This window comes from Phaenicophaeus curvirostris, chromosome 3 (assembly GCF_032191515.1).
Source record: "Phaenicophaeus curvirostris isolate KB17595 chromosome 3, BPBGC_Pcur_1.0, whole genome shotgun sequence".
NCBI lineage: Eukaryota > Metazoa > Chordata > Aves > Cuculiformes > Cuculidae > Phaenicophaeus > Phaenicophaeus curvirostris.
This window is the reverse complement of record NC_091394.1, coordinates 55,536,092-55,558,902: the sequence shown is the minus strand read 5'-3', so window position 1 is coordinate 55,558,902 and position 22,811 is coordinate 55,536,092. Positions and strand designations below refer to the sequence as shown.

General features: G+C 40.2%; 1 protein-coding gene and 1 non-coding gene across 2 annotated transcripts; one reads left to right on the top strand and one right to left on the bottom strand.

Annotated features, from left to right (window-relative positions):
- Window positions 1-706: 706 nt before the first annotated feature.
- On the top strand, window positions 707-779 carry TRNAA-AGC (transfer RNA alanine (anticodon AGC)). Its single transcript has one exon. It is a non-coding gene; the product is annotated as a tRNA-Ala (tRNA).
- A 7,889-nt stretch (window positions 780-8,668) lies between these two features.
- Window positions 8,669-22,099, bottom strand: MCM4 (minichromosome maintenance complex component 4). Its single transcript, XM_069854055.1, has 16 exons — window positions 22,013-22,099; window positions 20,927-21,085; window positions 20,112-20,275; window positions 19,926-20,024; window positions 19,680-19,775; window positions 19,499-19,594; window positions 18,940-19,078; window positions 18,275-18,495; window positions 17,605-17,725; window positions 15,563-15,822; window positions 13,310-13,675; window positions 12,837-12,964; window positions 10,554-10,761; window positions 9,787-10,015; window positions 9,536-9,669; window positions 8,669-9,245 (listed from the first exon to the last, which is right to left on the bottom strand). Exons 1-16 carry the CDS (start codon window positions 22,083-22,085, stop codon window positions 9,153-9,155), a joined length of 2,586 nt encoding a protein of 861 aa, XP_069710156.1. The 5' UTR covers window positions 22,086-22,099; the 3' UTR covers window positions 8,669-9,152.
- Window positions 22,100-22,811: the final 712 nt, after the last annotated feature.

The window sequence follows — 22,811 nt, the reverse complement described above, 5'->3', positions numbered from 1 at the left end:
TCTGTTTTTCACCTCCAGATCTCACTCTGCTGCCACTGAAAAGGCCTAAAGCTTGGACAGATCATCTCAAAGAAAAACAGTTTATTTGATTCTGGAGTCAGATATGGGTGAGGAAAGACCTCTGCAATACTACTGTTTGCAGAGATTAAAATGTGTATTTCATATAATTGACAGCCCACTATTTTGTGATCTTGAACTTACTGTAACTGCTAAGTTTTCATTTCAGACAGTGAGAAAAACTGTCTAATTTCCCCACCTGGTTGCGAGCACTTCCTTATCGACATGGCTGAAAATAACCTGAGCTTCTTAATTATGTTCTTCCATTTCTCTAGGGTGTTTCAGCTGGGAGGGCTTTGTGTCCACTTCCTTTCATTTAGCACAGATCACTTGGATGCATCTCTTTGGCAACACTAATGTAAAAACTAATAAAAGCTAATTTAATCAGGTTTTACCTTTGCTTTCTAAATGGTCTCCTTAGGGGATGTCTGGGCAAAGGCAAGTTTTCTGTTATGTTCAAGCTGCTCCACTGCATTGTCTGTGACTTCCTTCAACACAGAAGACGACGTTTGTCCTCTTGGACAAAAAAAAAAAAAAAAACAAACCAGGCTCAAGGTTGTGATCCAGGTGCCCTGGCATTACTGTCTGTGGTAGAGCGGCATTTGAGTATTAAAATCTATCACTACAAGATAAAACAGAGTGGTATGGGGGGGAATTAGCTCAAATGGTAGAGCGCTCGCTTAGCATGCGAGAGGTAGCGGGATCGATGCCCGCATTCTCCAGAGATATGTTTTGTTTGTGGTGGGAGGGAAAACCAGTTAACTAGAAAAGATGCTTTCATGTGTTAAACTGGAATTTTGAAGTAAAATAATCTCTGATTTTTTTAGATGTATATGGCTTATATCTTAAACGCTGCCATAGGTTTGACTAGAATAAATTAAATAATCAGCTCATATTAAAAAAAAATAGAAACTGACTTCTATGGGGAGAAAACCAAATGCTGAAATGTAATTCCTGTCATGAATTGCAAGAAATGAACATGCCTGGTTTTTTTAATCTTACACACCTGGAAAGCATGTATTTTCTGGTTTGTCTTGTTTCTCACTACTTCATTTGGAAATGCTAAATGAAATATTACAAATTTTTTATTTCGACACCTGTTTCAGAGTTGAAGCTGAATGTGTTTTCTTTTATGAACAGCAAAAGAGAAAACTATATTATCATATGTATGGAAGTACATTTTTAAATATGCCTTGAAGATCACAGTTTTGTGATCCCCAAAATTAATAAAAGTGGGGGGAATTAGCTCAAATGGTAGAGCGCTCGCTTAGCATGTGAGAGGTAGCGGGATCGATGCCCGCATTCTCCAGTGTTTTGTGAAGCAGTGTAGGAATCAGTGGTACCAAGGTAGACCTGTTTGATACTTTTGACTTGGGGTCCTTGAACTGACCTTGGGATGTAAGAGCCGGAAGCTGAACAAAGAGGTGAACATCAGAGATGCAAATCAGGGTGGAGAAAACATTTAGGGGCAGCATGTGGGGTTTTGGAGGTCAACCAACCAAATATTGCTTCTGGTGATTGCGAGCGCATGGACAATAGGCCTGGGCCAATCAGGATGCTATGGGAAGCGCGTGGACAGATGAGCAAAGGTATATAAACCTGTAAGTTCCAACAGTAAAGGTCTCCACTTCTACATCTATCTGGAGTCCGTCTCGTCATTTCATTCCCGCAAAGCAGGGATTGTAGTACCTAGAAGTAGAAACTATGAAAACAAAATATGTAACTATTTTAGTAAAGTGTTAATTCTGTTTTAATTGGGATAAAACTAATTTTTTTTTCTTTCCTCCCTTCCTTTGTCCACATGCTTTACTACCAAAATCAGGCTTATGTAACTGCAGTGTCAGTCCTCCGTTGTAACTGTTGACTCTTCCTGGCCAGTTTAAGTCAAACTTGGCAGAAAGAATACCCTGCCATGTGATGGTTTTCCAGGCTTTATGAAAAACGATGGATGAATGGTGATTAGAGACCTAATTCAGCATGTTTCTTTTATCATACAGTAGAAACAGAAGTTCAGGAATGCTTGTTCTTCCCCAGCCGCCCATTGTGCTCCCTGCTCAGAAGCACACGATCTTCTTTTCATTTATGATCTTTGTGAAGCTGTAGCATGAGCTGGAACAGTCAATTCAAGGTTAAGGGTAAAAGTTGTCACCTCTTTTCCCTCAGGTCTGTATCCTAGAAAGCAAAAGTACAGCAACTATGCCTTTTGGCTATGGCCTGTGTGCAGGATGAGGTTGAGCTCCTCGGTCTTCTCTCCTTCTGTTTTTGCAGAGCTGCTTTAAAAGGCTGATGCCTGCAACACTTGTGTTAAGAGTTCCAGAACTAACCTTGGCCATCTCACCGACTCACCGACTTCCCCTAACACCTTATTAGTTTCTTCTTCTGATCCTTCTCCAGATGTTGTATTTCTTCATAGTGCACTTTCCCCAACCCTTCCAGAAGCAGCTGCACAGCAAGTGCTGCTTTGTAGATCCTCGTGACCAGTGCTGCAGAATCAGTTGTGTATAGCAAAGCACTTTATAGTGTGCAAAAAGGCATGTTTATTTCCTCACATTTTCTGCCTGTTAATGGCTGAGGACGAAAATGTGTATGGAACTTGCCAAAGACTGTTTTTATTCCACTTCTTGGCATGTCTTCTTGTAATTTAGAGGCTGAAAACTTAACCTCCCCCTTGAACTCTTAGGCATACCTAAGTACCATTCTTAGTGACTAGTTTCAATATGATTAGTAGACAGAAGATGCCTAGGATGGTCATACTAAATGCCCCCATTCTGATAGCAGCGTGTCACAACCTTATAGCTACTGTGTACACACTTATTTTCAGCAGGGTGGCTCTCAGTGTGCACTCTTGGCACTGGGTTCTTGTCCCACCAACATCGCTTAGTAAACCTGCCTTATAAAAAATTATTCCTGATCATCACTTTTGATGTGCAATTTTTTATTGGCTGTTGTAAGAAGCACGGACAAAGATAACTTACACATCCATCTCAGGAATATTTAATGATTACCTTTCCTTCTTGGAGGACAACCACTGAGTATTCCAAGATATCTTCAAGTAAATGAATGGATTGATGCTTTTTTTTTTTTTTTCATTCACTCTTACCCTTCATGAAGCGAAGGCAGAGTACACAGTTTGGATTATTTCTCTGCAACATCTATCTTCAAGTTTTGCTGAAAGGGCTATGCAAGGATTCTGACCTACTTGTTGTACTTAAATAAAATAGATCATACAAAGCAGCTTTGTACAGCTGAGGAAGATCAACAGCTTTGTTTTTTGCTGTTAAAAAAATCACCAATACCAGATACATGGGAGCATTCTTGTTTATCTCAGGGGAAACAGGTTACCTACTAGGGTCATTCACACATTTACAATTAAACCAGTGTTAAGCCTGCTTTAGCTTCCTGATCAGCCTGGGGCTGCTGTTTTCAATTACTGACAGGAAGCTGAGAACAATAATGAAGTATTTAGATGGATATCTACAGCTAGCCTGTGTATTGCTGAGAAGCTGGATGGGGCCCATAATGAAGTTTACTTTGTATTTATTTGTTTATATTGGTTTCCATTTGGCTGGAGTGTTTGTATATCATGTAGATTCAGTAAGAGACTCTTCTAATAAGGGACACAGAGGCAATTATTTTTCCAAAGTGACAGGAATTGTGTGATTTTGGTATGTAGCTGTTACACAGTGATGGCATGTGAGTGGAACTATGAACCAAGCAGATTGTGCCAAGACTGGTTAGAAAGATACTGTAAGAAGATACCCAACTGATGAAAAAATTCTGCCTATATAATGGCATAGAGTCATAGAATCACCAGGTTGGAAGAGACCCACTAGATCATCGAGTCCAACCATTCCCACCAATCTTTAAACCATGCCCCTCAGTACCTCATCCACCCATACCTTAAACACCTCCAGGGAAGGCGAGTCAACCACCTCCCTGGGCAGACTGTTCCATTGCCTAATGGCCCTTTCAGTGAAGAATTTTTTCCTTAGAGCTTCACTATTACCAAGTACGAGCTTAAGAGATTAACATCAGTTCTTTGGATACTGAAAGATGGGATAAGAACTGGCTGGATGATGGATCTGCCTCCCCTCTATTTATCTTCCCACTCACATGTACACGTACTGAAAAGCAAAGGTAACACATTGTGCAACTAAAACTGAGATAAATACGAATGTAAGCAGCCAGCCCAGCCTTACTGCATTGTTGGAGGTTGGAATCTCACCTCACTCGATGGACATTATGTCCCTGGACGCTAGAGCTCAATACTCTCTGGATTTAAATGATGGATGTAGTAGTGTGCAGTTACATTTTGCGATGGTATTTGCGTTCTCCTAGTTCAAGTCTGATTCTGGTGCTGCTGGGAAAGATTGGCAACTGGAAAGCCTTCCAGAACTAGAAAGTAAATCTTCCCTGGCTCCCATCTCAGTAAGCTTGTGCCAACCGCTTTCTCAGCAGGTGAGACATGCCAGACTCTGAGGGGTCTGTTGTGGTTACTTCTTTTGGGGATAAGAGAAGGAAATTGCGCTTGAGTAGAGACACTGTATCAGCTTTTTTTCCGTCTTTTAGGTGTCTGAGGTATCCAGAACTGCTGATGAATGGTTTAAGCTTTTAAGTACCTTTAGAAATTACAGGTAACAACTCAAAAGTCACAAAAAAACTTGCACCAGGAGTGTAGTAACATTAACCTTTTAAAATGGAAGAAGGGTGAATAGGCCTACTTCCTAACATTTCCGCTGATCTCTTTCTGTACATTGAAATTTTGTAGCTTTCCTACACCTAGTTATCTGCATTTTTAAGACTAAATATTGTACCTAGCAGTTTTCAATAAAAACTTATTGACTACTTTTTACTCTTGCTTCAGAGCTAGGAAAGGTTTTACTTATTAGTGAAAACTTTCTTAGGATTTTTTCTTGTGTTGTCTGAAGCATTTGATGATTGTGAAGACTAACAAAGGAGTCTTAGCCAATGCATTGCAAATCTGATCCAGGCTGGCCAGTATGTTGCCCTAGTAAAAGCTTGTTTCATACTAGAAAAAAAAAAACCCCACGTGTGATAGCAGTTAAGAGATAGTTGGATCACAGAACCACATCACAAATATATGGCATTTTTAATCACATTTATAAAGGAAAGAATTTAACCTGCAGATGTAGCAAGATCTGCAGAACAGATTGTGCAGGCATCACAGTGGTTCCCTGATAAGATTCCCACTCACAAAACACAGTAATTGGAAATTCTATGCTTCATTAGAAAAGGTGCTCAAATTCAGGTAAAAGCAATCCAAACGTGTTCCCATCCAGCCCAACTGAGAACTGGGACAGGATCAGGAGTCACTGGACAAACAGGGTGAATATCTTCTTTGCTATCAAAACACAGGACACAGAGAATGCTTTAGAGATCTATGAAGTAATTATACAGTGATTACATAATTAGTAGGTCTTCTAGTCAGATTTTGAGACTTCTAAAATATTTTTATAGTAGCAAATGTAACACTTTTCTTTGTTAATTTGGAGTCTAAAGTGGCCAGTCACAAGAGGAGTTTGTTTATGCTTATTATTCAGACAAACTGTGCTCTGGAAACTTAACAGCCCCCCATTAACTAGCCTGTTGATTTTGAGAATTAAATAATTCAAGCTGGTGCCAGGCTGTCTGTAATCATTGTTGTAGGGTGCAAACTACGAACCGAATGACAGTCTCCATATTGACTGCTAGTTCACCCCACAGAGCATGAATCCCATGCTTTTTATAGTAAACTTTTACAAGACTACATGGGGTCTTGCAGACTCAGGAAAAAAAATGCAACGTACTTACTTTCTTTACTCCGTATCGCAGCAAGTTGCATAGCAGCTCTAAGATCATGAAATTAGAGAAATGCACTCCAAAAGTGGGATAGAATTACTTCCCTTACCAGCTACTTGACATACAGTGTTCGGTGCACTTCCTTCTTTTCCCAAGATAATTCTGGAAGTCCTAGGGCCTTCTATTAAGAGAAAACTACAATTCCAGAGCAACTGCCAAAACTAAGACCAAATTATGATGAGGCTGACTAGAACATAGTCTTAAGGAATAAGTTGTCAGTTATGATGGGCAGGGGATAATCCTGACAGATGTTTCTCCCTTAGTTTACGTTCGTACCTACAGAAGCTCCTAACAAAACCTGGGATGACTAGGATTGAGTCACTTTCCAATCAACTCTGTGCTGGCAGAGAAATAAATTACCATATTTGAAACTAGTAACTGTGGTAGCAAATGACATTTTTCAGTCTATCTTGTCCTCATTCCGTATCCACCCCAAGGAACTGGTGATTGCTTTCTATGTTAAGAAAACAGAATACCATTCTATTTTGCTTCACCAGCAGCTTCTCCTTATAGTGTTAGACAAGATAGCAAATCACTTCAGCTATGGTCTCTCATAATTATTTAGTACAAATGACTTATGGCAGTAGGCTTATAACTTTTTTTATGCCTTTTGTAGAATGTCTGGAAGACTTTAATGCCTTTCTTCTATGTATTTTCTGGCAGGAGTGCTTTCCCCTAGTTGCATATTCCAGTCTTTAAATGATTTGTTTTTTAAATGAGCTTAATCATAACTAACAGCATAAGGCAAATACGCAGTAAATTATGATACAGAGTTTGAAGACTATTGCATAGAGTAAAGAAAATGCTCTTGGTTTAAGTAAATTATTTTCATCTTCCTTAGCTTTGTGTATATTTCAAACTAGCATATGGATGGTTATCAACTTCTAATCAGATGGGGATTTTCTTAACCAAAAGACAATTTAGAAGCATTTCCACTCTATCTACTCAATTAAAGTGGTACTTGCAGTCTTTGCTTTTTAAAAAGCAAAAGCCACTACAGACTGAAAACAAATTGCCTCAAACAGCTGCTACATACAGGCTTTAGGAGCCACCTAGTGGGATTATTGTGCAAGTAACCCTGTAAACACTAAACAGTAATGCCCAAGTATTTTACTTCAAAAACAAAAAAACCATAGAACTAGAAGATGGTGAATTAAATAATTTTAAATCTAAAGGGAGTTGAAATCCGTTTTACACACAACTTACTTCCATTTCCTAGAACACTTTGGTAGCTACATGATTCAATACGTGTTTAGAATTTGCAAGGATATGAATAGCCCAATATCTGTTCTACAGTAATAAGTTTCCATACTGACAGGCAATTGTAATTTGAGGAACTTTGCTGGTGTAGCCAGATGCATCACTATTTGAATATTTTTTTTAACACTAAATCAACTTTCTAAGCTCAAAAAGACCTTTAAGAAGCTTTTTTGTTGCTGTTTTGTCTCACAAGAGGAGGTATCGAGTATTAGGAAGCATAGTGTTGTTATAGCTATGACAGCAGGAAAGCAGGGGAGAGAAAGGTTTGTGAACTGAGGTAGTATTTTAAGGACCACACAGTGTAAATGGAAAAAGTACGCAAGTCATTCTTTCAAAAAGTAAAAAGTTTAGAACTGTATCAATCTCACATAAAAAGCAGACAGTAACTGTGGAATAAAGGTATGTTAGAGTGGGGAAGGAAAGAGGAGGTCATGAGATGGTTGTTTTCTAAGCAAAATACATTGCAGAGAGAAAAGTAACATCCTGCGAGACAACTGCCATTAGAGAATCTATGATTCTGGTGAGTTTGGAATATTAATATACAGACTTCTTTGAAGAGAAGCATCAAGTTCCTGGAACCTCAGCTTACATATATTTAACTTGTAAGCCTTGAATCAGGGAATCAAGATGCTACAAAAAAGCACAACACAAATTACCTCCTTCCAGTCCATAAAAGCCAAGGAGAGGACATGACAGTAACTTGTTTACATGAATAAACAAGACTTGGGAGAGGTGATTGTGGCTTAACCTGATCCTTCTGACATACACTGTGTTTTTAGTTCTATGCAGACCAGGTTCATTCCTTGTACAAAAAAAGCAAATCATTGAAAATTCAGCTACAGGAAAACAGTATCTTTCTCATGTAATGAAACATTAGCAAGAAAAAAAATAGATCTTGAGATAGTCCCCATTTTTCAAAAAGGGGAAATTTACTTCCCTTCTGGTGGAAGGAGTGGCACAGAATACAGGATTAATTAAGTTCAGCTTCAAAGGGTTAAGTGAGCCATTGCAGTCAGTACCAAAGTGAACTGGGGAACTCTCCCCTAGCTATACAATAGCAGCTATCGACATGCAATGGCTGAGAGCATCTACCCTGGCCAGAATGGGGGTAAGAATGTGGTCAATTCACCAGTTCCAGAGGTATTTAAAAAGTTTGGTACACAGGTGCTCAGGGATGTGGGCTGGGTAGTGGGCAGGTATGGCTGAACTCAATCTCAAAGGTGTTTTCCAACCAAATGATTCTATGATTCTAAGATTCTCTAGTCATGGCCTACTGGACCTTGTTCTTTCAGGACATATTATATGACATTACAATGGAGGCAAATAACTTAATTTATCCAGTCATGCTTAAATTGCAGTAAGAAGGAAAAAAAACCAAACCAAAAAAAGGTCGTTTTAGGCTGTCACAAAGAACTTCCTAAAAATTGCAGAATTCTAGATTGAAATGCGCTCAGCACGGGATACGCTCATTTTCAATTGAAATGAATGCTAAAGAGCCCTTTTAAGTCCAATTATTTTATTTCAGATTACAGCAATACTAGTCAATGCATTTACTAAAAAGTCATTTAATATGAATTTTTACAATTCAATTTGAAATACATACATTGTTAGCATGTCCTACAAAACCTCATAAAAACATAGCACTTGACCTATTAGTAATTACATTTAGCTAAAATGTAAATAATATTATTCAACTGAGAATTTTTTTAAGTCCCCCATAATACCTGGTGCTGACAGAAGCGCCACTTTATCATCGTTACACTTGTCATAGCAAATGATAGCCCCAAATCTTGAAAAACCTAGACTGACACTGTTGTAAGGCAACATAAAACCATAAGACAGTTGGGTTGCAAGGAAAGGCTGTGCTTGTCATAGCAAATGACGGTCCCGATTCTCATAGGTCTTGCAGACTTGACACTGTATTAAGTCAGGCAAAGTAAAAACTCTTAGAAGTCAGCTCACAAGGAAAGACTAACTTACAGCAGTCTAACAGTCTTTCCAGTCACAGTCAAGAAGTCATCATCAGCCAAGGCACGAAGCGCTTCTTCAAACATTTCCTTTGTGACAGCCTTAAAGAAAAGGAGTAAATCAAGTAAAAACGGAGAAGAAAGACTTAAAAGTTCTGGTTCGTTCTTTTTGTAATATGAAATCTGGCCTGGAACCCTGAAGCAGAGTTTGCTATTTTTGGATACCGCAAAGATTCAGCCCATAGTAGAACTGGCTTCCTGGTCACATCAGCTGAAAATGCTGATGTCTTCCTTTTCCTCCATACTGTGATTTGAGGACAAGAATATTGATTTGGAAAAACACCGTGCTTTTAAAAGTTAATGGAAAAGTAACAACAAAGCAGGAAACTTACTGTATCAGATTGTGCTCGAAGATCATCAAAAAGCTGTTGGTACTTCAAAGATGGTGTTTTACCCTTTGACTGGATAAGCTTCCTTAAGGCTTGAGCCATCTCCTCTTTTCGCTTACGAGCTGTTGCACTCATTCCTTATAAGAGGGAAGAAAATACCTTTTAGAAATCAACTAAGGAGAACAGGTTAAGTTACATTTAAAAGTTAGAAAAGGCCAGCAGCATCCCAGCTTTCACACTATGAAAACACAAACCTGTAGTGAGAATGGATATGTCCACAATTCCAGTCCTTGGATCAGTAGCAGATTGTTTCAGTGCTTCCCGATGGAGGCGCTTTGCTTCTTCTACATCAATTGTTTCAACTTTCTCAGAAAACCTTACTTTAGCATGTGCTTCTGCCAGTCTGATCAGAGACTCAAGTTGTCTAGGATATGCAGAAACCATTCCCCTGCCACCACCAATCTTCCTCATGTCCACATACGCCTGAAAAGAGTCACATTCAGTAAATCCTGTTACGTCCTCAAAGCCCCCTTCATCCTCCCACCTCTTACTTCAAAATATGAGCACTCCTGGCAAGCCATTTTAAACACTGTATTTCTGCTGCTCGTGTTCCTTTACAATTCTTCCGCAATGAAGGATAACCACCACATCATATGTAATTCTTTCCATTATAAAGCAATTAAGCCATCCGAAAGAATCAAGTTTTGAATCACTTTAAAATACATAGGACTAGCCTTACATAGTAGTACTTGTCTGTGCAATGATACATTTATTTTGCTTCAGTAAAATTTTATACTTTATATGTGATGGAGCCAAATCAACACATCTGAAAGACAAAGACTAGAGTGAAAAAAGACTTTAATACTGATCCCTCTTTCTTTTTAATTGTTGGTGATTTTTAGATTTTTTTGAAGGATCTTACAGAAAAGCCATCTGTAGATAGAAAGCGTACATACTAGGGGGTTTTGCCATTTTTGACAAGTCAGGAGAGACTAAACATTCTTAACAGCAATTCATTTACCTCAATAAGGGCTTGGCTTGCCTCTTCACTTAATCTGGGATTTATGTAACAACGAGCATAAGCAATGTAATCCCTCAATACTGCCATATCCATGTACTCCTCCTCCATCTTGTCTTCACTTCGGTAGTACAGCGAAACCAAATGGCGAGCAAGACGTCTATCATAAGCTTCATCACGTGGATCCAACATTAAAAAGATCAAGTCAAATCTGAATGGGATAATACTCTAGTATTAGCACGTATACCTCCTTGCTATTTAAAGTAGAGGCTTTGACTTAACAAGTACAGGTAGGAGTTATTTGACTATTGTAATAGTTCCTTCTGAAAAGATAATTTTTCTATAGAATTCTGAAAGCACAGAGCAGCACAGCGGATTTGCTTTCATCCTATGGACTCGAAACTTTGAAAGTGAGATACAGTCTGCAAAATTCATACCTTATGTTCAAAGCTGACAAATTTTGTTTTCTTAAAAAAAACCTACCACACCACCTCCCCCAAACACCAAATACACAGAACAAACTTGTTGCTGAAGAAGCTGCCCTAAAAGGCAACAGTGAACAGGGTACATGCCTATATAGTTATTTTGGGCATATAAAAACCTTAAACAAATGTATTTATAAATAAAAAAGCACTTGATATTTGATCCTGGAGAAAATGGTTTATAACTTTACACACTATACATTCAACCAAGTTCAGCTATAGGCAGATACAAATAACATTTTTAACCAGCCAGTCATATGTTCATAAGATTAAATCCAATAAATGCTGGAAGCGAGATGCTGCTTAAGCCTAGTTTCTTTCTGTACACCCTTACTAAGGTACCCATTCGTCACTAAATGAAGCAGCTATTAATTGAAATCTAAACCTGGAACAGAGCAGACTGGGGTAGAAATCCACCCATGGCCTCCCACCCAACTGCTCCATCTAGGGCAAGGTGTCCCCATCTATCTCCAGCACTAGCATCGTTCTCAGTGCTACCAGTGCCAGCAGTAACCACCACGATGGGCAGGCAGAGCATTTGCTGCATTGAAAATACACTGGAGCTCCTATTTTTACATTACATTACACATTTTTACAATACACCAGAGCTCCTATCATGGGCTGAGACCAATGGCATGAGGTTTAACAAGGCCAAGTGCCAGGTCCTGCACTTGGGGCACAACAACCCCGTGCAGTGCTACAGACTAGAAGTCTGGCTGGAAAGCTGCCTGGAGGAGAGGGACCTGGGGGTGTCGGTTGACAGTGACCGAACATGAGCCAGCAGTGTGCCCAGGTGGCCAAGAAGGCCAATGGCATCTTGGCTTGTATCAGAAACGGTGTGACCAGCAGGTCCAGGGAGGTTATTCTCCCTCTATACTCGGCACTGGTGAGACCGCTTCTCGAATACTGTGTTCAGTTCTGGGCCCCTCACCACAAGAAGGATGTTGAGGCTCTGGAGTGAGTCCAGAGAAGAGCAACAAAGCTGGTGAAGGGGCTGGAGAACAGGCCTTATGAGGAATGGCTGAGAGAGCTGGGGTTGTTTAGCCTGGAGAAGAGGAGGCTGAGGGGAGACCGTATTGCTCTCTATAACTGCCTGAAAGGAGGTTGTAGAGAGGAGGGTGCTGGCCTCTTCTCCCAGGTGACAGGACGAGAGGGAATGGCCTCAAGCTCTGCCAGGGGAGGTTCAGGCTGGACATCAGGAAAAAATATGTGTTCTCTGAATATTCAGTATACTGGATATGGAAATTTCCAGTTACCGTGGGAATTCCTTAGAAGATGCAACGGTAGCACATGGTTGAATTTCCTATAAGCAGACACTAAACGTTGCTCTAACACTTATCACCCAAAGGGTTAGCACCACCACCTCCCCAGCTGAATCTTACAAAACAACATGAAGCAGGCACAGATCTTTGGATCAGGTCCACTGCAAGTTCCCTGACCATCGGTGTTTCACTTGAAAAGTTGGAGCTATGAAAAACATCCTGAGTTTTTGTTGAAGTTATCACTACTATGTTGCAGAACAACTCTTTTCTAGGAGATGATTATAAAACAACAACAACATGGAAGTAAATAAGAGATTCTACAGCTCTCATCTCATCTTCTGTTCAAGGTCAGTGTGTAAATGCTAAAAGGCAGTTCTCTGGCACACAGAAGCTGTAAAAATAGCATGGCAAATAAGTGGTTTAAGTGTTTTCCACTGTGTTATAAAGAACACAGTTGTTATGTTCTATTGTATTTGATCCATTTTCACAGGAAGAAGCATAACATCTAATAAAAATGAGACATGCAAGCAGGAATTCAGTACCTTGACAACAGCGTATGAGGAAGCTGAATGTTTTCAATAGTAGTCTTTTTTGGATTCCACTGTGACTCTATAGGGTTAGCTGCTGCTAGGATAGACGTACGAGCATTCAGTTGGCAAATGATTCCAGCCTGTCAAAATGAGTAGAGTTTCTGAGTCCAGCTGCAACTCTGTGCCACGAAAACATTTCTCCCCACAACTTCATGAGACCACCAATGTTACTAAATTTGTTCAGTGGTAAAAAATTGTACTGTGAAAGCCTTTTAGAATAAAGCAAGAACAAAAGCATCTGGAAATACTACAGCCAGCTAAGAAAGCCACATTCTTTTGTAAATGAGTTGTTACAAAATCTAGGATTGATCCACCGACAACAACAGAAAACCGTGATCCTTTGTTCTTCTGGTAACTTTTTGGTTTCAGCTACCTAGCATATACCACGCTTAATGGAAAGAACCTGGAATTAAATAGACGTTTACCTTTGCAATGGAGAGAGTCTGTTGCTCCATTACTTCATGTAGTACTGATCTTGTGCTTTCATTCATTTTATCAAACTCATCAATGCAGCAAATGCCGTTGTCACTGAGCACTAAAGCACCTGTCTGAAGCACCAGTTGCCGTGTTTCTGGATCCTTCATCACATATGCAGTAAGACCAACTGCACTTGAGCCTCTGCCAGATGTATACTGGCCTCGAGGAACCAGGTTATACACATACTGGAGCAGCTGTGATTTGCTAGTACCAGGATCACCACAGAGAAGAATGTTGATCTCGGCACGAAAATTGCCTCTTCCTGTGTGAGTGAAATCCTTTCTTGATCCCCCAAAAAGCTGAAGCAGGATACCCTATAAAAATATTCTCTTTAAAAATCAAAACATCACCTCTTATATAGCTAACAGAGCAAATCCAACTGTTGAACTGAAACATATAACAAATGGAAACACTGCTAAAATCAACACAACTCTGACATGAAAGAAAATGCTTGAAACTCTTGAACCGTTTTTAGAGGTCTTTAAAAGGGTTCATTCTTTATAGATATCCTTAGTACCAGTTAATGACAAACATACAGTTAAACCCCTAGGTCCTACAAACTCAGCTTCTAATTCAAGTTTAAAATTAGATTTGTTCCAAACCTATTGCAAAACTTAGATAACGAAAATTTTGATAACACTGATGACAATAGGAAAGCCAGAATAGACTATCATTTTCCTTAGGACTATGTTTAATCTAGGGATAAAGTACTATTACCTCTTTGGTATAATTAGAAAAGTGCCATTTTTAATTAGCTTTTTAGTCAAGCCTAAGCAAGTATCATTATCTTTTCAGGAAAACTGCTTTACTGCATTCACAACATTACTTAAATGAAAGGTCTTACTTGCCCATTTAAATTTAAGGTCTTTTATTTCATTGGCCTTCACTAACACGTCATTTCCCGAAGGAAGCGTATGCTTGCAGTGTTAGTAAAGAAGTAAAAGTAACTAACTTGCAGTATTTTGAAAGTATTGGAATTATTAGTGTAAATGTATTTGTAATTTTATCAGTTACCTACAATTATCAGGGCAGATTTTTTTCTCCTTTTTCAAATTTACTAGATGAAAAATTCACCATTTCTCAGTATTCTTTTAGTATTATTTTCCTCTAGAAGTGTATACATGCTAGAAAGTCAGTGAAAAGGAACAACAGTGGCTTTGACAGCTGGAAACAAGGAAGACTGTATGCTTCATGTGAAGCCTCTGCACAATTTCTTACAGCACAGAAACTTTGCAGAGGCATGGAGTAAGCTACCTGCATTAGTTCTGTTCGCATTCGCTTTGAACTTGCAGAAGTCAGTGAAACCTGTTCAATAGTTAAGAGAACGATGACCTGCCCCGTTTTATTTTCCTCGAGGTCCCCTATAGACAGTACTGGTGCTCCAATGCATGTGGGTTTCAAGCACTTCTAAGTATCTAAGATGTAAATTTTGTATGTTGTTGTGAACAGGTTTTGGACAGAACCTGAATAATCTCCCTTGATGAAGGGTCCCTAGCTTTCCTCAACTACACCTAATATGCCTTATCAGTGTGGTGAGGAGGCAATAACAAATGGAATAGTTATTGTATTTCCATTTCAGTGGGAAATCCTCATATGGTTTTGAATACAAATTCTAGCCATTTCAGAAACACCTGTGAACTATGATAATGTATAAATCTATAAAGAAATAACAAAGGAATATACTTAAAGAGATTGTTTGGTGTCTGACATTACCTTGAAACCCACTACTGACTGCAGGTTTTGCTGTTATAAAGTTGCAGTACCTCAGCTGAATATTTTATTGGAATAGACTCTTCTTGGATACATCTGAGTAACTGTTTTGATATCCCATAAATTAGGGTCAACCAAATATCATTTTAAAACTACTGTTCTCTATGTACTATGTTATAGCTACTTATTTTGATTGCCAGTAATCCAAACATTACAAGATACTAGCAAGATGCATATTGCAATTAAGTTTTCTAAATTCTGCTGCTATCCTACCATTTTTATATCTTCCCTCCAATTAGCACCCCTTAATACCATGAAAAGAATTATGATACACTTACAGCTGATTCCATCCTGGCAAGACCATGGAGTTATAACACTACTCAAGATACATTTTTTTGAATTTTGAAGCCTCAAGTCATTTTTATAGCACTCAATAATTATAATTGCATATATTTATATGTCTTACAGGAGAAATAGAGAATTTTAGTTACCTTTTTGATATCTTCATGCTCATAGATACTTGGGGCCAATGCTAAAGAAAGTCTCTCATATATGTCTGCTTTTTTAGAAAGCTCTTTCAACATTTCCACACGTTCCTCTGTAAATATTTTTTGCTCCGTTTCCTCATCAACACCATGCAGGCGTTTTGCATCTGTCTTGCGATAGTGTATGACATCAATGTGGGTCTTATAGACTGATTTTACACTGCTCATCCTTGGATTAACTCGAATTGGGACCGCCCTGTAGATACCTAAATACAGTTTTTAACCACAGCATTAGAAATGAAGAAATATGATAATTCCAGAAACAGAAAATGGTACATTTTCCCTTGAAAAGTAAAGCTTTAAAACAGGCTAAATACATGAGTCAGTTTATCTCCCAGTACCAGTAAACCATGCAGAAGTCAACAGAACGTATTTAAATCATCTATGCCCTATTTTTACGGGTAAGTATATATTCAGCATTCCTATCGGAACTGTTCTTAACATTTAAAATTCTTTAACATTTTTGAAAGAAATTAAGGCTTGATGCTTTTGAAAGTCCTGCTTTTATGTCTAAAGTCAGCGTTTCCTCCCTTTTCTGTAAATGCCAAGTTTAATAACAGATTTCTAATATATCTTGTAACAGCCAGCAGTACAGCAGTTGTTTTAAAGTTAAGTGGTTTATAAAATGTAATTGTAGTATCAATGCTTACTCTAAATTAGCACTCCCCTAACAGCACACACTATTTAAGATATTGTCACTTCCTCACCTACATTCTCACAATGACTGAATCATCAGGGTCAAAAGGGACCTGTTGAGATTGTCTAGTCCAACCACATGCTCAAGCTGGAATCAACTAGAACAGCTTGCTAAAGGCTGTGTCCATACAGGTTTTGAATCTCTCCAAGGATGGAGACTCCACACAACCTCTCCAGGCAACCTGTGCTGGGGCTTGACCACTCAAATGGGAAAAGATTTTTCTTAGGTTTAACTGGAGTTTCCCATTTTTCAACTTGGGCCCATTGCCTCATGACCTGTCATGAGAAGAGACTGTTTCTTATCTTCTTGACACCACCCCACTGGATCAGATACTCATAAACACATTGAGAATATCCGTACAAGCCATCTCCAGGCTGAACAGTCCCAGGTTTCTCAGCCTCTCCATATACAACAGAGTTTCCAGTTACCATCATGGCCCTTTGCTGAATTCACTTCCACTATGTCCATGTCTCCCTTGCAGTGGAGAACCCAAAACTCACCAGTGCTAAATAGAGGAGAAGGATCACCTCCTTTGACCGGCTGGCAACACCTTCCTTATGCAGCCCAGGAGGCTGTTGGCTGAATAGCAACACAATCACCTGGTCTTACCAAGCACTGCTTCCTTCCAATTTTGTTTTTGTCTGCAAGTTTCCTGCAGGTGCTCTCTGAGCCATCATCTGGGTGATTAGTGAAGATATCCAAGTGTTTTGCCCTGATATTGACCCTGGGATACACCCATGGTCACAAGCTCCCAGCTGGACTTTGTGCCACTGATCATAATGCTTTCAGCTCAGCAGTTCTTGTCAGTTTTAAATCCATCTCACTGCCCACTTACAGACAAACTGATGGTGTATGGACTGCATGAGGATGTTACAGGAAACACTGATGAAAGCCTCAATAAAGTCAAGATAAACAACATCCAATGCTCCCAGCCATCTCACTGTAGAAGGTTGTTACCTACTGTAAATCCATGCTGACTATGCCCAATCACCTTCGTATCCTTCATATGGTTATAAATGGTTTCCAGGATTATTGGCTCTATCACCTTCCAAGGCGTCAAGATGAGGTTGACTGGCCTTTAGTTACCCAGGTCTCCTCCTTGCCCTATAAGTGACACTAGCTTTCTTCCAAGACCTTAGCCAGTCACCATGACTTTTCAAAGATACCTGAGTGGTGTTGCAAAGACAGCGACCATGTCTCTCAGCACCTGCAGGATCACCTCATCAGGTCCCTTTATAGATGGTTAAGATCAGTGGAAAAGCAGGATGCAAAAATGCAAACCAAACTTTACCTGTGACATTAACTCTATCACCTGGCTGAACTTTATCAACAAGGTCATTGTGAGCAAACAGCGCAACCGTATGAGGGGTCTGTCCAGCTGGCATATCTTCAGGAGACTCCTGCAGTTTGATCTAGAAAAAAACCCACTCAGTTTTAGTTTCTGAACAGTAAAACTTTTCTACATTTCATACAACAGAGTCTTGTATTAACACAGGCTTCAGCATCATTTTGAATCAGGAATTACCCCACCTACAGCAAAACTCATTACCAATAAAAAGTTACCATGAAAATGAGATTTCTTCTGGTTGCTTCTGGTATGCTTTACAGACAAGGCTCACGTAGTCCAGACGGAAGTGGATGTACTATACATATATATGCACTATATAAATACACTATATACTATCATATATACCCATTACTATATATAAAGAGATTTGCATATGGGAACACTGAGATGTGTACACACCTTGTTTCATCCTTTTAATGCAATTTTTTCTCCACAGTATGGACTTGCCCTTTCATTAAACTGTTTTACCCATCTTCATGTTCCAAAACACTTTTCCCTTCTCAAAACATTCAGTCTCAAGATACATGCTTTAATGCTATTGATGATATTAGGGGGGCAGGGGAGCAAAAACTAGAAACTCTTTCACTTTAACCATGACCAAAGTGGAACATACCATCTGTTTGTCAGAGAACATGGATCGATTGTGAATTAGGGCCATACTGTGCGTTGTGTTACAGTTCTTGCATACTGATGGTTCAGCAATCCTGCCACGATCGATTTCTACTCTGGTGGTGAAAGCGCAGACCTGGCATTTAAAGAATGCTTCTTGCATCTCAGGAATTATCTGGGAGCTTCTGATGACCATACCACTGATGGTGATGAGTTGATCAATATCTACAGAATTATACAGACTTGTGTCATGACTTCATACTTTTAAAATACCCTTCAACATTCATGCTACATTAAGTTTTTAAGTGAGAGGTGGACAATGACTTAGATACTAGTATTTTGTCTAAGGTAAAGCAGAGAGTCATAAATGTGTAGTACAACTATCCTAATTTAAAGGAGTATTTATGCAAAAGAAAGAATGCTGCACATCTGCAGAACTAAGAACATGAGTAGCTGATGCCAGGAAATATTTCCTTTATGTACAGATTATTCTGCATTTGAGGTGCAAAGCATTTAGTTCTGAAGCAGACTTGTATATACAACAGACATTGGTCTGGATGTACATGTACAGTTTTTATATGGTCTTCATGTAATTCTATGTTAACATTCAATAAGTTTATAAAAAAAAAAAATCAAGATTCTTTTCTAACATAGTAATCAAAAGTTTACCTTCAGGGTTTAGATTTCTCATATTCCTCGTCTTCAATGCATTATATGGCCTTACTTGAATTTGATGTTCTAATATTGAATCAGGGTAACGATCAAAAAAGATCTCATTGGCAGCCATGTCAAATGTTGGGATAACTTCCTGTACAAAATTGTTAAAAACAGTTAAGCTTACAAGTTAAAAAAACAGAAGCTATAGAATGAAATGTTTTTGCATAAAGCATTTTATATGCTGCTAATCAGTCAGGAACGACTGGAAGTTACACCAGCTGAGTATTTTACTGTATAACAGAAAAATTTCTGTTTAGATCAGACTTATTCATTTGGGTATTGCAAAGGAAAAAGAAAAGACTACAGACATTGCACTTTAACAGCTAATTTTGCATGCATGAGGTACACACTGTAATATTTACAGTCATCTACTATGAAACAAGACATTTTGTATTAAGTATAATAAAGAAACCAGAGAAATCACACTGAACATACAAATTACACATTGTATTAAAGAAAACATATTAAAAGCCAGAAATACAAAAGCCAGAAAATGAGGCCACTACTTCACCTGAGGATAGCAGATCAGTTGCCTGTAAAGATTTTCATCAAATGATCTTAGATGGTCACAATTTACATTCAGGAATGGTTCCCCAACTATATTAATCTGCAAAGTATTTGAAAAGAAGACTTTAGCTCAATACCACACAAGACTGAAAAAGACAAGTTAGATTTCACGATGTTATAAGTACCTCTTCAAGTCGCTGCATATAGCGTGGCTCGTTAAGATCCAAGCCAATATCTTCATCCTCTTTAGCCAGTGGATCAATGAAACGCTGAAGAAATCTCTGAATGTTAGAGGTAACAGGGAGACAGAAAGGAAACAAACAGAATTTAGTAATACAAACAACTACTCTGCATCAGACTGAACTAATATACTTGCTTAAATCAAGCTAGCTTTTCTTTTAAAAAGGAAAAAAACCAAGTTGTTAGCCTACCTGGAATTTTTCTTTGCATGTGGCTACATTAACATCTGTTCCCCAAATAACAAGCTTTTGTCCAAGAGATTGCTCAGTTGTTGCTATATCCTCAGCCGGCTGCATGGAAACAAATTAAGCACACCTAAAAGTGTGTTTTTGTTTAAGATTAAGTTGTCAGATACAAAATCTGAGAAATTGACCTACCCCATCTGAGTGTAAATCAACTTGTCTGCCTTTACGGGCAGATCCGAGATCTGGCCTCTGCCTAACCGGAGTTCCTCGTACACCACTTCGTGGGGTACCCTCTACCCTGGAGCTGGGTGTGCCATAAGTCAGAGGGGAACTGATATCAAAGTCCAGAGGAATAGCTATAAAAGAAGTGTTCTATTATGATTATCAAGACATTTTAGAGTTAGAGCAGACTAAAATTCAGCATCTTCATTTGTCTCACTATTCTTCTAAGTCTACTGTCATAAAATGACTAGCATAAATCAGTTCCAGTGTTTTGTTGAAAAAGACGTATTAAAGATGATTTAAGTCCACCCTGAAATTTTCTTTGGACTAACACCTCTTCTGCAAGATCCCAAGCTACAATAAAGCATTGCCATAAAACTTCAAACTGGTACTGCATTTTAAAACTACATGGGTGTTCAAGCATAAAAAGTCAAAATGTAGTATTCTAAATAAAACATGTTTTTCAGTATTTTGGGGACTGAAAAACAAGTGACACAATTACCAGCTACTGCAACTAAAACCAACCCTAGTTATAAAAGCAAGAAAGGTTTTTTACGGCAATCTAATTCTTTCCACATTAATAACTTTAAAGAATAAGGCAAAAGAATAAGATGTAATCCCCCGTATATATTCCCAAGATCATTTGAAGCTAAAGAGCAGATCTGCATCCCTGACACCAACTACTGTCCTGCACTGTTCACTATGCTAAACTCAAATGAGAAACTTGAGACAATATTCATGTTTTCCAAAAGTATTTTTCAGCCAGATCCATTCCCCAGGTGTACCGGAGTGGCGGAACTGCGGCGGGCTGGAAAAGAGGGGATCGGGAGCACCAGGGCTCTGTGTGTCAGCAGGTGGGGAGGTGGGCATGGGCTGCAGGTCACCAGTGGAGGTGGAATCATCTGTTCGACGCTTCTGAGAAGGAGGAGACTGAGTATCTTGCGCTGCAAGAAACAAACAGAGCTGGGGTCGGCATTTACATCGTGAGCGGGACCAAGGGACAGGCGCTGTGCGCAGGAGAGCTCCCGTGGAGCAGGGAGGCAGTGGAGTGAGAGAAAGCCCACCAGGCTGCCAACACCTGCCTGCTGCCTCTGGCCCCACCAAAAATGACAGCAAGTAAACTCTTTTTAAGACTCATTTTTGAGTTTTACAAAGCAAGCGTCCTTTATGAGGCCTGGTCAACATGCAACAGAAACAATCATGTGCAACTTCCCCCAGTGCCAGGGAAGATTCAGATCAGACGTTAGAAAAAACTTCTTCACTAAAAAAGTTATAAGGCACTGGAACAGGCTGCCCAGGGAGGTAGCTTATTCACCAACCCTGGAGGCATTTAAAAGATGGGGAGATGAGACGCTTAGGGATATGATTTAATAATGGACAGGTAGGGTGGGACTTGATGATGTCAAAGGTCTTTTCCAATCTAGGATTTCTATGAAAAGCTGGTTACAGAATATATTTCCCACTTACGTGCATATGTATACATTTTCCTAGAAAACTTATGCACGCTCTATTACCTTCCAAGGACTAATTTTAATGTTATTATGAACTTCACAACAGTAAAATCTCTTGCTAATCAGGAGCTCTGGCTCCATCTCTCTTGTAGCTGAAATAGGGAAACACCACAAACAGAGGCGATTACAGAGGACACATCATCACAGACCATACTGAACATGCTATCATTTCCAAAGAATGAACAGCATCTGCAAAAACGCTGTTTGAAAGAAAACAAGCCATCAGAGGGACGCTCTGCCTAGCTTAAAAACGAAAAATACAATTACTTAGATGAAACTTTACTTAAGCTTCAATCAAAACCGTCCCACTTTTGTAACAGCGACTCCTCCCCCGTGGCCCCTTCCCGGGGCTGCACTTACGAGTCGGGGGGTTGCTGCCCCGGCCGCGCTTCCCGCCGCGGCGGCGGCTCGGGGTGGAGGCGGGCGACGACATGGGCGCTGCTGCTCCTGCGGGGCGGGAGGAACCGGGGCTAAGGGCGCTCCCACACCGGCCGAGCCCGCACCGGCGGCTCTGTGCCCTCCCTTTCCCTCCCTCCCGGTCTCTCCCTCCTTCCCTCCCTACCTCTCTCCTTCCCTGGCCTCCCCCTCTCCCTACCTGGCTCCTTCCCTCTCTCTCCCTACCTGGCTCCTTCCCTCTCTCTCCCTACATGGCTCCCTCCCTTGCTTCCCTCTCACTCTCCCTGGCTCCCCCCCTCCCTCTCTTCCTGTCTCCCCGGTTCCACTCTTCCCCCTCTTCTCCACCTCCCCCTCTCCTTGGTTCCCCCTCTCCCTCCTTCTCTCCCCCTCTGTCTCCCTCTCTTCCTGTCTCCTTGGTTTCCCTCTCCTCCCTGGTTCCCCCTCTCCCCGGTTCCCCCTCTTCCCGGGCAGAGGGGGCAGCGACCCCCGCCCCACTCACTCCTCCGGCCTCCGACGACCCCAGGAAACGCGCGCGCCGAGCCAGCCGCCCGCTCGCGCTCTCGCGGGCTTTCTGGCCAATGGGCACGCGCGATCGCAACGGGAGCGCCCAACAGAGGCGGAGAGGGGGGGACGTGGAGCGGAGTGGGGAAGGAGGAAGGAGTTGGACCGCCCACGCTCCCGCGACAAGGGTCGCTCCCTGATCGAGCAGCTACAGCAGTGGCAGAAGTACGCTGTAGGGCACTCCTTGTGCCGCGAGGCAGAG

What these genes read in the sequence shown, in the direction of transcription:
- MCM4 (XM_069854055.1), bottom strand. Translation starts at nt 22,085, where the DNA reads ATGTCGTCGCCCGCCTCCACCCCGAGCCGCCGCCGCGGCGGGAAGCGC. An exon ending in GGGCAGCAACCCCCCGACTC is followed by an intron (nt 21,086 to 22,012) that starts GTAAGTGCAGCC and finishes TGTTTCTTGCAG; the next exon opens with CGCAAGATACTCAGTCTCCT. An exon ending in AACTGATCTGCTATCCTCAG is followed by an intron (nt 19,079 to 19,498) that starts GTGAAGTAGTGG and finishes AATTTTGTACAG; the next exon opens with GAAGTTATCCCAACATTTGA.